Below are 14,047 nucleotides of genomic sequence, written 5' to 3'. Positions count from 1 at the left end.
TGCACAGAGAAGAAACCCTTGCAGGCACCTGTGGTTGCCAGAATTTTTTTTTAACCTAATTTTTTATTATTGCCAAAGACAGACTTGGAGCCAATCCTTCTACCATCAGGATCAGTCAGTGTGTCCTGTGGATGATCCAAAAAGATCAGTTAGCTCCACAATAATAAATCCATTAGCTACACAATAATAAATCCATTAGCTCCACAATAATAAATCCATGCACGTGTACATGTGCGTTTATATCTATATTGACCTAATGCTGATAAAACATAACTTATAAAGGAACAGCACTGCCTAAAACTGAAAATTATTTCCAGTTTTCTTGTGGTGGGGAGGATAAATGTATCTTCTTTTCAAAGGTATTTGCATATAAGCAAAGGTTTTACTCTATTTGTGTTGAGATGAATCCCATGTTTGGTCTTTTTGCCTTTTTGTTTCCTCTTTCCCATTCCCAGGGGATGCAAGGACACTGTGCTGCCCTTTAGAGGAAGTGACAGCAACTGACATTTCCCCTTTAGAAATATAATAATTGCTATTAGAAATCAGCCAGAAGGTGTTTCTTTAGGATAGAAAACTTTATTAACAAACATACAACTGTTTTTTTAGTACAATGAGGCTGGGAAACCGTGGCCTGGGACAGTGACAGACCCTGGAGCCCCAGTGCCAGGAGAGCTGCCTTGCCCTCAGTTTAACCCAGCTTTTTTCAAGTCCTCTGGCAGAACTCGGCCCTTCTTCCGGGCCCTGGCTTTTTTCTTCTCTATCCTCTCCTTCTTCTTCTTCTGGATGTTCTTCTTGCGCTTGTCTTGCCGCTGCTGCATCTTCTCCACCACCCTCACAGTCCGTTCCTCCCACTGCCTCTTGCGCTGCGCTCGCCGCTTCTCCTTGCGCTTCAGGGCCTCCTTCAGACGCTCCTCATCGTCACGGATCTTCACCCCTTCTGCCTTATACAGGGCATTTGTCCATTTTATCTTGGTCTCCAGCTCCTGAGCTTTCTTCTCATCCTTCTCCTTGAGCTCCTCCAGTTTATTCTTCCTGGTCTCCAGCCTGCTCAGCAGCTGCTTGTAGTTCTTGCCTGTCAGAGGAGTGATATTGCCTTTCACTGCTTTCCTCTTCTCTTTCTTCTTCTGGACCTTGTTTAACTCGTTCTCTTCATGAACTTTAACCCTGTTGAAGACAATGTCAGCTTTGCTCTCCTCCTTTTTGCTCTCCGGCTCTGCTGGTACCTCCTCAGTCTCTTTCTTCTCCATTTTTGCCTTCATCTTCAACTCCTTTCGCCGGCGTTTCTTTCTCTCTCTCTCATACTTCCTTCGCTGCCTCTTCTCCAGCACTGCAGGGGTTAACTCCTTGGCATTATCCTAAGGAGGAGGACGGACATGAATGAGAAGTCCTAAAGGGTTAAAGGAGAAGAAAAATTGGGCTGTGCCCCAGTTCCTGATTTCAAACTCCTCCTCAGAAGCACCACCTGTGATGTGAAGCAGTGACTCAGCCATTAGAGACACTAAACACAGTAACAACATTTCAAACCCCAAACACAGTAACAACATTTCAATCCCTCAGCTTTCCCTCAACAGCCTGTAGCTGTTCCCTTGAAGGCTCTCACTACTTTGCTTTTTCCTAAAAATCACCAAAAGCATGTTCTCTTTGAAGCTGACCCCATCTTTTCTCACAGGTTTTTCCACAGAACACACACAGGTCACCTGGCAATCCCTACAGGCAATTTTTTATGAGCTGGAATCAGCTCAAACCCAGTGAGATCCTGTCCCACGTCCTGGGAGGCTGGGGAGGATTTCAGGTGCACAAACACACACATGGATACACATTCTGAGTCCCCATACCTGTCCAGAAGCCTTTTTAATCTTCTCATGGAGTCTCTGACGCAACAGGCTGAGTGCAGAAACAGAAGGGGAACTCAGTTCACTTTTACTTCCTGAAAATGAGAGGGAGAAAATAAAAATACTTAAAAAGCAGCACCAGCTAAACAGTAGCACTTTCTCTGGCTTTGGGAAAAACTCTGGGAACTCTTTAGATGCTGTGAATGGAACGGAATATCCAAACAAACCCAGAGTTTCTATTTCATTGGTTTCTTTAGAATTTCCCCTTTCATCATTCAACACTGCCAGCAGTGGCCTGGCATGCCCTGGGGCTGCCTGGCAAGCCAAAGACAAGTACCAGGCTTGTGGAACAGAGAGGCTCAGGACATCTTTTCTCTGTGATCTGGCTTTTCATTGTCATAAAGGAAAGCTGAGCTGGCAGGACAGGGACTGCATCCACGGGTAATTCCCAAAGTTACTCACATGCACAAAACCTCAGTTCAGTTAAACACCGTTTCCAGAGAGCCACCCAGTGGTGATGCCACAAATTCCTGTCCATAGGCAAAAGCTTCTGGGGCACGTGAAATAAGCAAAGATGTTCCCAATTTAAGCTTTCCAAACTAGACTGGTGAGAAGGAAGAAAAGCAGTGCAGGCCATGGCAAAGCTGAAATTCTTACCTGTAGCCAAACTCTCCTTTCTGTTCTGTGTGCCATCTTGTGGTGATGATTTGTTGGCTTGAGGGGCTGCTTTCTGTCCTGGAGTGGGTTTACTGGTGTTAGAAACATCCTGTTTGGCTGAAGGAGCATTCTTCTTCTCAGTTTGCTTCCTGGGCTTATTTTTCTTCTGTTTTTTCACCTGTCTGCCATCCTCGGGCTGGCCTGGCTTAGACACTAGAACGCAAAAACAAATTACACAAAATAGGACAATGTCACATTTCCACTCATAACATTCAGTTATTACTGAACATTAATGTTCCAGCATTGCAATGGCATAGCTAAATGTTCAAGAATTATGTTCTAGGATTTATTTAATTAGATCAAACATCCTGTAAAACCCCAGCTCTCCACATCCATCACCGCAGTGAATGGAGATCACTGATTTCCAGGGCTCCCGGTGGACAACGTGTTCGGGAGTTCCCTGCTTGAGCAGATTGGTTTTTTTGTTAGAAACCGGCACAATCCCGGGCCAAGCCCCCCGTGGGGTCACGGCTGTCGCGCCCAGCCTCCCACAAACCGGCCGGAGAGGACAGAACCGAAGCGTTGCAGTTCCAGTACCAAATTTCCTCTTCCGCGACTCCGGGGCGTGCTGCACGCCGGCCCTCCTGGCCAAGCCCTGCAGGTAGGAGTCCTGGGCGGCCAGGCTGGCCATTGCCGCCCCGGGTGCCCGAGCTGCCCGGGACAGCGTGGGGACAGCGTGGGGACACGGCGCTCTCCTCGTGGAGCCCCGGCAGGCAGGAAGTGATGGAGCGAGCGCGCCGGCCGGGAAGTGACGGCAGCGCCGGGCGCACGGAGCGGCCGCGCCGGAGCCGCCCCCGCCGGGGCTCGGCACGGACCGACGGCGTCCGTCTGTCACACCAGGGATGCTCCGGGCTCTCCTGAGGGACTGCCACCTGTTGTATTGCACTAAAACGGATCTTACAGCGACCCCCGTGCCTTCCAGACACCTCCCCAGAGTCCCGCAGGCAGCCCCGGTTCGCCTCCTCCGCACTTCCCAAACCTTTCTTTGCCAAACCTCCCTTTATTGGAATACAAAACCCTGCACCGGGGTAAGGTCCCAAAGCACGGGCGAGTTTCGTGATGGTTTCTGCAGCCCCTGCAGGGAGCTCGTCCCCTCCTCTCGCATGTGCACGCTCATATTGCGACATTTTCATAAAGCCTCGAGGCTGAAAACACACGCCTTAAAAATTATACAAAACAGGCAGTTTTATTAAATCACCTAGTTACAAAAATAAATGGAATGGAAGAAAAAGAAACCGAAAAATAATAGCAAAAATTCACATCCTAAGAAATGAGACGTTACAGCAGAAAGCCGGGGAAGCTCAGCTCAGTTGTTGGAATGCCCTGGTGGCTCTGTGGTGCTGTGACACCGAGCTGTGGTGCCACTGTTCAGGTCAGTGGCATCTCCCTTTCAGCTGCACAGCTCGAGCCAAGGCAGGGCCACCCCCACAGGAAAGGACAGGAGATGTGCTGAGCTGCTGAACAGCTGCAGACCAAGCACCAAATGTGTTTCTTTGGAAGGAAACTGAGAGTAACCGAGTATTCCTCACTGCTCTCAAGATTTTGTCATTAGACAAAACCAAAAGCCAGCATAAACAGTGGCTCCATGTTAGCTCAGACTATATCAACAGGAATTTCTGTGTAAACACTGGGGAAGGAATCGACTGACTAAAGCATGAGACTGCTTCTCTTTGTGGCTTTGAGCAAGTGGTGTCATTGATCCCTCAGTTTGATCCCTGCTTTCTTCTTCTAGAGGGGAACATTGTCCTCCCATAAGGGTCTCCTGGGATCTTCCTTCCAAATCAAGAGTTCAAGTTTGTAAAGCATTTTGACAGTGAAGACTGTTGTGTAAAAATATTATAAGACTCTTTACAGTAGACCAGAGGTTGTCAGATGCTATCCTGAGAGAGCTTTAAAGCAGCCAGAATGTCAATAACCTTGGGAAGCAGAGTAAAAACCCCAACACGCTCACTGCCCCCACATTTGGCTCAAGTTTATCCCAAAGAAATTCAACTCCCAACACTCACATGGAAACAAACTTCTAAGACTTCTAATGAACTCTACACATAACTATCACATTAAAGCAAACCCGACTCTAATTTGTTCTAATGAGATTCACTTTGTGTCTACACAACTCTATCTCTTATGGACAGCAACACTCCTGGCAAGGTCCTGGCGTGGAGGAAGCACTGCAGCCATGCAGGGAGTGCCAGCACAGCTCCAGTGCCTCCTCCCGGCAGCAGGAGCGGCTTGCTCAGCACGTCACAGCAGGAGGAAGACTTCCAGCAGCGCGGGGCCATGCCCGGGTGAGCCGCGGATCCTGTTCGGGAATGCTCGGCGGGGCCATCCCCGGTGAACCGCGGCCGGCAGCAGCGGATCCTCCTCAGGAATGCTCGGCGGGGCCATCCCCGGTGAACCGCGGCCGGCAGCAGCGGATCCTCCTCAGGAATGCTCGGCGGGGCCCGCCCCGTGCCCGTTGACGTGCGGGTGCGAAGGGGTGGAACTCTGCGAGGTGACAACGCTCTGCTCGGCTGTGGCGGCTGCCAGAGGCATCGAGAGGCTCTCGGGGGACAGCGTGGCCAAGTCTTGTCTCCAGTAGGCTTCGCACAGTGGGAGATCATTGCTGTCACACAGACTGTAGCTTTCCAGAACAAACAACCCCAGTGAGGAGAGAGCAGGTGTGGTGATAGAGGAGGGGAGGGATGGAAAGGGTGGAGGGAGCAAGACAGAAGCAAAGCATTAAGAAAATGGCAAAAAAAATGCTGGATGTAAGGTCTGTGTTCATGAAATCATCCTAAGTCGTGTGACATTGACTTTCCCTAAGACACCCCCCCTAAGGGGTGGTCCTAAAATCTTTTGGGCCTGGTGAGCATTGGGGCAATTTTAGAGAAGAACTGTGGCTACAAAATAAAACAGAGGCTCAATTCTAATTCAATTCTCAGACACTCCTAGTCTCTGAAAAGATCTGAGCTGAAGTCCTGGCACCCCCAAATGTGCAATTTCTGCTACTGATGAGTGAGACATGGACCTTACCCACAATTATTTTACTTGGAATTAGACTGCAACCTATGTGAGGAAAAAATATAAATCCTGCTTTAAATTTTACTTCAGCAAAAAAACCCTGCCACAATTGTTTTGGGGCCTGTCCCTGTCACAATGAAGAAGAACCCTATTTGCACCCCTGCCCTTTCAAGAAAGTGCTCCACAGGTTTGGATCTTCCATTGAAGCTTCCCAGTTTGATTATAAAATACTGAGAGCTCCTGCCTTTTCCCAAAGAGCCTGAGCTAACAGTGCTTCTAAAAGCAGCTGGCTGGACTCCAACATTGGATGGACCAGCAGTGTGGGAAAATAAGGTTTTTAAACAACTGGTTAATTCTTGCCCATACTCTGAGGAAAACAAAATGTGGAAGGGCCAAAACTAAAAAGAAACATGGAAGGAACTGGAACAAAACCAACACAAATCCCAAAGAGAAGAGCTGCACACACAAGAGATACCCAAGACAAAGGGAGTGCTGGAGCAGAAAGCATTCAGAGAAAAACAAACCCAGGGGGTCAAGTGATTTTGTTGTTGCAGCTTTATTTACATTTGTAATGTATGGACTGATGCTTAGGGAAATATTTTAAGTATAGAAATATGAGACAGTTCATATTGCACAAACATGAAACATGTGAGATTTAACCCCACACTGAGGACAGCTCCTGTGGTCTCAGAGGAGGGAGCAATGGAACACAAATGCAGCTCTGGGGGTTAGGATGAGAGAGGGCAAGCTGGACTTGCAGTCACCACTTTGGGGCACAAGCACACAGAGCACCAGGGGCAAGCTGAGCTCTTTCCTGGCAGCCTCACCCAGCTGGCTTTGCAGGAGTGAGAAGGCAGTGGGTACAGGTTTTATATCTGGGGCTTCTGTAAAATCCCTTGGAAGATCAGTCCCCAACACTGGATCTGGGCTCCAGGACTGAACCAGAACTACAATTTCTGCTCTGTCACAGACCTCAGGCCACGATTTCCCAGGAGAACTTGACCACAGCACCCACACCTCATGGCAGGGAGCTGCTAACCATGTTCCAGCTGTGTCAGAAGTGTGACTGCTTCTCCTGCTGCCCCAGTTAGAACAGGTGCAGAGCCCAAGCTCCACTCTCAGCTAACACTGCTCAGAAGTCAGGCTCAGTGAGCAGCTCTGCACAGCCCAGCTGCTCTGTCCTGGGAGGGCTCCTCAGGGCATGGAAGGGACTTCACTACTACCATGAGGCTCCCAGCCAGTCTGAGGGCAGAGGGACACTCCAGAACTTGATCACAGGGCAGGAAAACAGATTCCTTCAGGACAATCTTCTTGGGTCTAGTTTCAAAAGGCCCATGTGCACACAAAAAGCCTGGCAAACACCTGACCCTACAACTGACCAGGCATCCTAGGACAGCAAGGAACTCCCCTTGGGGGCAAACAGGCTGTTGTGCTGACAGCTACTGAAACATGGCTGTGACATAACAGAAACCCTTCCCCCACATTAGACAAGATTTCATTAAAAATATTGTAGTATTCTAATTACAAAAGGACTTTGAATAAATCACTGTTTCTGTATTTACACAGACATGATTTCTTTGGTGCAGAAAAAGACAGGAAAGAGCACAGGAAGGGAGGAAGCAAATGACCAAGTGCTACATGATAACAAAGTGTCAGATCACAGCTCTGCAGAGCTGCCAGGTTTCCTCACCTCATGACCCATAAGAAAGAGCAGGAAGGCAAATCCATCTGATGCACACCAACATTTGTCAGTTTTGCAGGGTTGGTTTATGCAGCACCTGGGGCCAGGCAGGTGAACAGACCATGCCAGCATGGCCAGAACCCCTCAGTGCAAAAGTGAGAGTGACCAGCACACAGTGGTGGCAGTTTGGGGACACCTGGCACATGTGGGGCACTCTCATCCCACACCACACCCCTCTGGATAAGCTCATTGCTATGTCATGGACCTATCAGCACCCACACAGGTGCTTGGGTTTGTGATCATCACAACCTCCTCAAAAAACTGAATACAGTTTGAAAAATAACTCTAAATGTTTACCTCTAAGCTGTGTCATATTATTATCTTTTTACTCTTAAAATACATATATTACTCATAAACAATCGCCTTACTTTCAAAGATATTGAGCAATTTAGTTGACTTTGCTGGGGTTATAGGCATTCAGCATTCTTAGAAAAATGAAAAAGGCAAACATAGAAAACCTGGTTAGTAAAATTTTAAGTAAGATTTTTTAAAGGTAAGTGTTTGTTTAATATTCCTAGAATTATTGCACTGACTTCACTCAGCTTGGAAAGTGCAGCCAAAATAACCAGGTTTACATTTGTTTTCTTCTGCTTTCATTTACTGCATCATTAACTAGAAGTGCTGGAGTGCATGACAAAAAAATAAAGTGTCTGAATTCTCTAAAATCTGTTTGCTAAATAAGAAGCTTTTAAAAATATTAAAAATCCCACAAACAAACCAGTAATAAATCATTCCTTAGAAAATCCTATCACAATACTTCACAATTCAACGGAACTGAGCAAGTCTTTTTTTCTCCTTGCAAATGTTGCCCCCAGCAGGACTGGAGGCAGCTGGGGGCAGTGGGCTGGGAAGGAAAAGGCACAATGTGTGACCAGGTCACTTGTGAAAGGACTCACCAGCAAGGTGAGGTGACACCAGCTGACATCAGGACCCAGCTCAGCAGGGAGAGAGCCAGAGGCTCCTTCAGAGGGATTCCCCCAAGGAAATTCATCTTCTTTTCTAATGATTACAACAGAAGCCTAAGGAAATTACCTATCAAACCTCTTTCACCAGGATATTTAAACCCTGGAGGCTATCTACAAGGAAAAGGCAGCTGCTTTAGTTGAAGAAAAAGAGTTTGACCTAATTAAAAGTAGGACTAAAAATTTTTGGGGAACGTTCTCAACACCTATACTCTCAGGGCTATTTGATGGTCTGGACTAAGTACCCCAAAAAGGCCTGGAGTTGTAAGGCAGAGTCCACTGCCCTATTTGTACCTGGAAGAGTAATATTCTTCTTCTAGCTCGTACAGGTCAATGGAGATCTCATCCCTCAGGGCAATCAGCTTCTTGTCACACTCCTCCTGCAGGCTCCTGAGCTGCTGGTTGCGCTGGTTGATGGCCTCGTTCACAGAGGGGAAATCGTTGAGGATCAGGAACTGCTTCAGGTCAGACACGAGTTTCATCAGGGACTCGCCAGCTCGGACCTTGCAGCAGCGAGAAAAATCACACAGCAGAGCAGATCAGAACACACATCACAACTTTGCTGCAGTTCCGAGATCTCCCAAGTTGCTCCTTCAGCCCAAACTCCCACAACATGAGAATTCTGACCTAGCTTGAAGTTACTCTCCTGGCAGCAGTCCTTGGGAGTGTTATAAAGACCCAAAAATGAACCCAACAGCCCGTGCAGGATGTGCTGCCCACAGGTCTGACCAGTACAGTGCTACTCACGATATTTGCAGCTCTGACGTGCATCTCGTAGTTATCTTGTTCACCCTGGGTTGCTCGAGACACTTGAGTTTCATCCTCGATCTAAAGAGAAAAGTACACAAATCTACCTCTACATACTTAAAATTCAAATAGATAATTATATGTTATAAGGTACAATGTCTGGGAATATATACGTGGATAGGTGTGTGGATTTCCTATAGATGTGAATATGTGTGTGAATTTCCTATAGATGTGGAAATGCATGAGAATCTCCTATAGATGTGAAATGAGATCACACATTATGTATATGAAATTTACATCCGTATGTGAATTACAATTCAATTCACACACTGTTCAAGGTCAGGTTGAACAGGGCTTGGAGCAACTTCGAGAGGCCTGAAGGCTTCTCTGCCCACTGTAGGGAGTGGAACAAGATAATCTTTAAGGTCCCTTTAAAGCCTTTAACATTCGGGGATTCTACGAAAGGTTCTCCCCTCACAGCCCCTTCTACCTCGCGTACCCCCGCCCTTCTCCGCTTAGCACCCGGGGTGCTCAGGCCCACCTTGGCCGTCTTGATGATCTCGGTGAAGTTGTCCATGATGGATTTGACATCGTCCTTGAGGCGTTTGTTGTAGGACTGCAGCAGGGTCTCCTTGCTCTGCGGCAGCACCCGGGGCTGCGCCATGGCCGCGCCCTCCCCTCACGGCCCCGGCCCGGCCCGGCCCCGCCCTCCCGCGCTCTCGCGAGATCTCGCGCGCCGTAGATATCTCCCGGCATGCCTCGCTCCGCCTTTCTCTCCCTCCGCCCAAGATGGTGAGTGATGGCGGCGGCGCGGGGGGCCGGGGCCATCCGTCGCCATCGGGGGTCATCCGCCGCCGGTGATGGGTCGTAGTAGCGTCGCGACGGTGCTCGGCTGGCGGGGGAGGCGGTGGAGCGGCGTTTTGTGCCCGGTTTGCGGTGATGGGGGAAGGCCGCGGATGGGCCTGGCAGCCTGGGCCCGGAACCTGCGGCTGCTGCCGGCTCGGGCAGCCCGGTCGGGCCGCGGGGCCTTCCCGGGGTAGGTCGGGTTCCGGTGATCACTAACGTGTGGGGATATCTCGGCTGCTCTCGGGGAAGTGATCACGCTCGCTTTAATCCTGTCCCTCTCAGCGTGGTTCATAAACCTTGTAAGTGCAAAGCACAGGATTTCCTCTTTCTGGGAGAGCATGGGAGACCGCCAGCCTGGTGAAATGCCTGGGAAAACAAATGCATTTCTAGGGTAGGTTGGTAATTTCCAAGCACACAAGTTTTGGAGGCAAAAGAAGACAGAGTGTGTTTCTTTCTTGCAGCCGAAAGGGAAGAAGGCCAAGGGCAAGAAGGTGGCACCGGCCCCTGCTGTAGTCAAGAAGCAGGAGGCCAAGAAGGTTGTCAATCCCCTCTTTGAGAAGAGGCCCAAGAACTTTGGTATCGGTGAGTAAGTGGATATTTGGGATAGTTCCTTCCCTGGCTTTTTTCTTGTTCATTGAACAGATGAAGTTATAAACGTTAAAAACCACTGCAGACTTTGTGCAGTGCTGTTCTTGTGCAAGGCGCAGATGATGTGAAAGAATATTTGCTATCTGAGTGGTCGTGCTGACACATTACCACCAAGATCACTGATGCTCCTGTGCCTTTGCCGTGCTGCTGCTCTGGGTTTGGGGCAGCCCTGAGCTAAAGGCTGTGTTTTTTAGGACAGGATATCCAGCCCAAGCGTGACCTCACTCGGTTTGTGAAATGGCCACGCTACATTCGGCTGCAGCGCCAGAGGTCCATCCTCTACAAACGCCTCAAGGTTCCTCCTGCCATCAACCAGTTCACCCAGGCCTTGGACCGCCAGACAGGTGAGGATGTGCCCCGCAAGGCTCTCTTGGCTTGGGTTGTAAATGGGATGTGCCTCAGAAAAGGGCAAAGAAACCAAAATGAGCCTTAACAGAGCTAAGCTGGGCTGTGTCTGTGGAAGTGTTTTAGGGAGGCTTTAACAGTGATCAGAGTGCTGTCAAAATCAATTTGCTGGCTTAAATCTTAGATTGCTGCTGTGTACCCTGAAAAGGGATTTAGAAAATACCAAAGCTCTATTTACTGACCCAACCCTGCATTACATCTAAACTGTGATTCCATTCTTCCATCTTGATGGAGAGCTACCCAGGGTGGTATAAACAGATTGCTTGAGACATCTGTGGAAATGCAGGTTTTGGGGGAAAGCTGGCACTGAAGAAAGAAGGGATTTAGGGGTCTTCTGTGAATGCAAAAAACTTTGGACCTGTGTAGCATAATTCTTCCTCATAGATGCTCCTTGCATTAAAAGAGCCATGCACCACCTCTAACCATAATTGCTGTGGCATTTCCTCATCCAGACACTCAGGGAGCTCTCAGTGCCATCAGAGCTGCATGCAAACAGGGGCTCTCAGGGTGCTCTTCTCTTGGGCTGTGCAGATGATGATCACTTTTTGCTGTGAAAAAAAATGTGATGACAACCACCAAGATCGCTGATGCACTGCAGTGTTTTTTAAAAAGAATGCTTAGATTTTCAGGTCATGCAACTAATTAGTAGGTGTTATCTTCCAGCCACACAGCTTCTGAAGCTGGCACACAAATACAGGCCTGAAAATAAGCAAGAGAAGAAGCAGAGGCTGCTGGCTCGGGCTGAGCAGAAAGCTGCAGGAAAGGGAGATGCTCCAACCAAGCGGCCGCCCGTCCTCCGAGCAGGTAACTTTGTACCTGAGCTGGGGGAACATGGCAGTGTGGCACTTTGGGAGAGAGACCTTTTGAACAGTTGGTTCTTCAGCCAGCCTTGGACAAGCTATGGCAATGATGTTATGAATTTCTTCACCTGAGCTCAAAGTGAAGAGCAAAATATACGAGCTTTTTAACCCTGAGCTTTAGCAAATTGTCCATGAAATGTTTTTGTGCTACTGATGGTTTTGTAAAGTTTTTGTAACTTCCATAGTGATGCTGTGCTATGGAATCAGACTTGGCTTGCAAGAAAGCTCTGAAAATGGACTGAGGGGAATCAGACTTATCTAGAACTTGTTTTTCAGGTATCAATACTGTCACAACTCTGGTGGAGAACAAGAAAGCTCAGCTTGTCGTTATTGCCCACGATGTAGACCCCATTGAGGTGAGCATGTTACAGGCTGCCTGTGTAACTAGGGTTAGAAATGCTTTTAAGGCAAAAATGGGTTTTAGGACAAATTGCATGAAAGAGAATGCACCAAAAAAGAAATGCACAAGTGCACATTTGCCTGAACTGGATGCTTGTGCATGTTTGTAGTTGTCCTGCTTGGACAGTCAGGCTGGGCCCTTGCAATGATGTTTTGAATTTCTTCACCTGAAGCAGCAGTGAAGAGCAAAACAAGCTTTTTAACACTGAGCAGTTGGCACAGCCCAGGCTGACAGCCACCACAAAGGGCTGTTCTCCCCCAGTTGCTGAGCTCTCCCTTCCCTTCCAGCTCGTGGTTTTCCTGCCAGCCCTGTGCCGCAAGATGGGGGTCCCCTACTGCATCATCAAGGGCAAAGCCAGGCTGGGCAGGCTGGTCCACAGGAAGACCTGCACCTCTGTGGCCTTCACCCAGGTTAACCCGTAAGTGTTTTGGAGCTCACTTGATTTGTCTTGTGGAGAAAGCAAACTGCCCTAAACAGGTGCTAGGCAGGTGGGTAGCAAACTTGGGTCTCTCTGAAATGGTAAAATATAAATGCCACCTCTGTAGTGTCTGATAAAAATGTCTCTATCAAATCATGAAGGTGCAGGTTATTTTGGTTTACCAAAAGGGTGGTTACTCTAAAATCCCAGCAGTGCAGATTGAGTGTTAACCCTTTGTAGGTGATGCTTTTGCTTAACCTGGAAAATTGGTTGTCTGTTGAGGCTCTCAAATTCTATGGCAAAATAGTTATTGAAAATGTTAAATTAAGGCTCTAAAGGAACTAAAACTGTCATCAACAGGGAGGATAAGGGAGCCCTTGCAAAGCTGGTGGAGGCTGTAAAGACCAACTACAATGACAGATATGATGAGGTAAGATTCTGTGTGCTGCTGGCCTTGTCTTTGTACACTGTTAACATTCCCAGAAGGGAGAAATGGGACATGGTGACATCAGTTTATACTTGGGTGTGTTACAGCTAGGTTTGCTTAGTGTACCCAGATTCTTTACCTGAGGATGGGGTAAAATGTGAAAGCTGTCACCAGGTTAGAAGTAAACAGCAATCCTAGGGCAAAGACTGTAGAGAGGGCAGTACTTTCTGCTACCTGAATTCCATATCCCAAATCCAGGAGTTACGGGATAGCTGAATCCAACCTCCCTCATTGGGAAAGACTTAAAACTTTTCTCTTTGCTGCCCCAAAATGTAGTGCAGTGCTTGAAATGTGCAGGATTTTTTAGTTGAAGGAGCTTTTCCCCTTGTGCAGAATTGAGTGCCACAGTGAGAGATGGATGAGGTCTCTAACCTGTTGTCCCTTCCTTGCAGATCCGTCGTCACTGGGGCGGGAATGTCCTGGGTCCAAAATCGGTGGCTCGCATTGCCAAGCTGGAAAAGGCAAAGGCTAAAGAGCTGGCTACAAAGCTGGGCTGAAGATGTACTGCATTGCACCCTGTTCTCTGTACATAATAAACCCCAGCTGTTTCAGTGGTCTCTGTTCATGGGAGTGTTCTAGGCAGCGAGTATTTCTTGCTTTCCATCTGGTGACAGAAACATCTGCTCAGAGCTGGTTATTTCTTACCTTGGAGTAACTTTACTCTTGAACACACAGCCCAGCAGCTCAGGCTGCACATGGGATTTTGAAGTTGACTGGGCTGGGCTACTTCTGGCTTTAGGCCTGGCTTGGTTTTGCAAATCTAAATTGGAAATAGCTCTTGATTTCTCCTTACTTAGGACTGGGTTACAGTATGGGTTACACACAGTGGTACAGCCTTCCACACCTGCAGTGCCCCTTGCAGTAAGGGCAGGCTGAGGGGGGAAGAATCAGGAGTTTCCCGAGTGCACACTTGGTCTGTGGCACTGTGGATGGAGGCTACCAAGGCTCCAGCTGTGGCAGTTGCTTGTTTTTGCCAGCCCTCAT

General features: G+C 48.3%; 3 protein-coding genes and 4 non-coding genes across 8 annotated transcripts; 5 read left to right on the top strand and 2 right to left on the bottom strand.

Moving 5' to 3' along the window:
* Nucleotides 1-601: 601 nt before the first annotated feature.
* Nucleotides 602-3,402, bottom strand: SURF6 (surfeit 6). Its single transcript, XM_058818387.1, has 4 exons — nt 3,087-3,402; nt 2,490-2,702; nt 1,836-1,927; nt 602-1,355 (listed from the first exon to the last, which is right to left on the bottom strand). Exons 1-4 carry the CDS (start codon nt 3,178-3,180, stop codon nt 684-686), a joined length of 1,071 nt encoding a protein of 356 aa, XP_058674370.1. The 5' UTR covers nt 3,181-3,402; the 3' UTR covers nt 602-683.
* A 307-nt stretch (nt 3,403-3,709) lies between these two features.
* MED22 (mediator complex subunit 22) lies at nt 3,710-9,704 on the bottom strand. 2 transcript variants are annotated; one of them, XM_058818110.1, is made up of 4 exons: nt 9,541-9,704; nt 9,000-9,080; nt 8,547-8,755; nt 3,710-5,169 (listed from the first exon to the last, which is right to left on the bottom strand). In XM_058818110.1, the coding sequence occupies exons 1-4, from the start codon at nt 9,661-9,663 to the stop codon at nt 4,971-4,973; spliced, it is 612 nt and encodes a 203-aa protein (XP_058674093.1). In that variant the 5' UTR covers nt 9,664-9,704; the 3' UTR covers nt 3,710-4,970. The 2 variants fall into 2 exon arrangements, with proteins under 2 accessions (XP_058674093.1, XP_058674094.1); XM_058818111.1 differs by having other exon boundaries at nt 3,710-5,163.
* A 40-nt stretch (nt 9,705-9,744) lies between these two features.
* Nucleotides 9,745-13,628, top strand: RPL7A (ribosomal protein L7a). The gene is made up of 8 exons (XM_058818167.1): nt 9,745-9,791; nt 10,307-10,427; nt 10,688-10,837; nt 11,562-11,702; nt 12,035-12,114; nt 12,446-12,576; nt 12,937-13,006; nt 13,456-13,628. Exons 1-8 carry the CDS (start codon nt 9,789-9,791, stop codon nt 13,558-13,560), a joined length of 801 nt encoding a protein of 266 aa, XP_058674150.1. The 5' UTR covers nt 9,745-9,788; the 3' UTR covers nt 13,561-13,628.
* Nucleotides 10,548-10,620, top strand: LOC131567048 (small nucleolar RNA SNORD24). Its single transcript, XR_009275621.1, has one exon. It is a non-coding gene; the product is annotated as a small nucleolar RNA SNORD24 (small nucleolar RNA).
* On the top strand, nt 11,425-11,490 carry LOC131567049 (small nucleolar RNA SNORD24). Its single transcript, XR_009275622.1, has one exon. It is a non-coding gene; the product is annotated as a small nucleolar RNA SNORD24 (small nucleolar RNA).
* On the top strand, nt 11,800-11,877 carry LOC131567046 (small nucleolar RNA SNORD36). Its single transcript, XR_009275619.1, has one exon. It is a non-coding gene; the product is annotated as a small nucleolar RNA SNORD36 (small nucleolar RNA).
* On the top strand, nt 12,298-12,371 carry LOC131567047 (small nucleolar RNA SNORD36). Its single transcript, XR_009275620.1, has one exon. It is a non-coding gene; the product is annotated as a small nucleolar RNA SNORD36 (small nucleolar RNA).
* Nucleotides 13,629-14,047: the final 419 nt, after the last annotated feature.

This window comes from Ammospiza caudacuta, chromosome 21 (genome assembly GCF_027887145.1).
Source record: "Ammospiza caudacuta isolate bAmmCau1 chromosome 21, bAmmCau1.pri, whole genome shotgun sequence".
NCBI lineage: Eukaryota > Metazoa > Chordata > Aves > Passeriformes > Passerellidae > Ammospiza > Ammospiza caudacuta.
This window is presented reverse-complemented; position numbering and strand designations above follow the sequence as displayed.

What these genes read in the sequence shown, in the direction of transcription:
- SURF6 (XM_058818387.1), bottom strand. Translation starts at nt 3,180, where the DNA reads ATGGCCAGCCTGGCCGCCCAGGACTCCTACCTGCAGGGCTTGGCCAGG. An exon ending in GTCGCGGAAGAGGAAATTTG is followed by an intron (nt 2,703 to 3,086) that starts GTACTGGAACTG and finishes TTTGCGTTCTAG; the next exon opens with TGTCTAAGCCAGGCCAGCCC. An exon ending in AAAGGAGAGTTTGGCTACAG is followed by an intron (nt 1,928 to 2,489) that starts GTAAGAATTTCA and finishes TCTCATTTTCAG; the next exon opens with GAAGTAAAAGTGAACTGAGT.
- MED22 (XM_058818110.1), bottom strand. Translation starts at nt 9,663, where the DNA reads ATGGCGCAGCCCCGGGTGCTGCCGCAGAGCAAGGAGACCCTGCTGCAG. An exon ending in AGATCATCAAGACGGCCAAG is followed by an intron (nt 9,081 to 9,540) that starts GTGGGCCTGAGC and finishes TTTTCTCTTTAG; the next exon opens with ATCGAGGATGAAACTCAAGT. An exon ending in GAAGAATATTACTCTTCCAG is followed by an intron (nt 5,170 to 8,546) that starts GTACAAATAGGG and finishes TGTTCTGGAAAG; the next exon opens with CTACAGTCTGTGTGACAGCA.
- RPL7A (XM_058818167.1), top strand. An exon ending in GGCCTTGGACCGCCAGACAG is followed by an intron (nt 10,838 to 11,561) that starts GTGAGGATGTGC and finishes GTTATCTTCCAG; the next exon opens with CCACACAGCTTCTGAAGCTG. An exon ending in GCCGCCCGTCCTCCGAGCAG is followed by an intron (nt 11,703 to 12,034) that starts GTAACTTTGTAC and finishes CTTGTTTTTCAG; the next exon opens with GTATCAATACTGTCACAACT.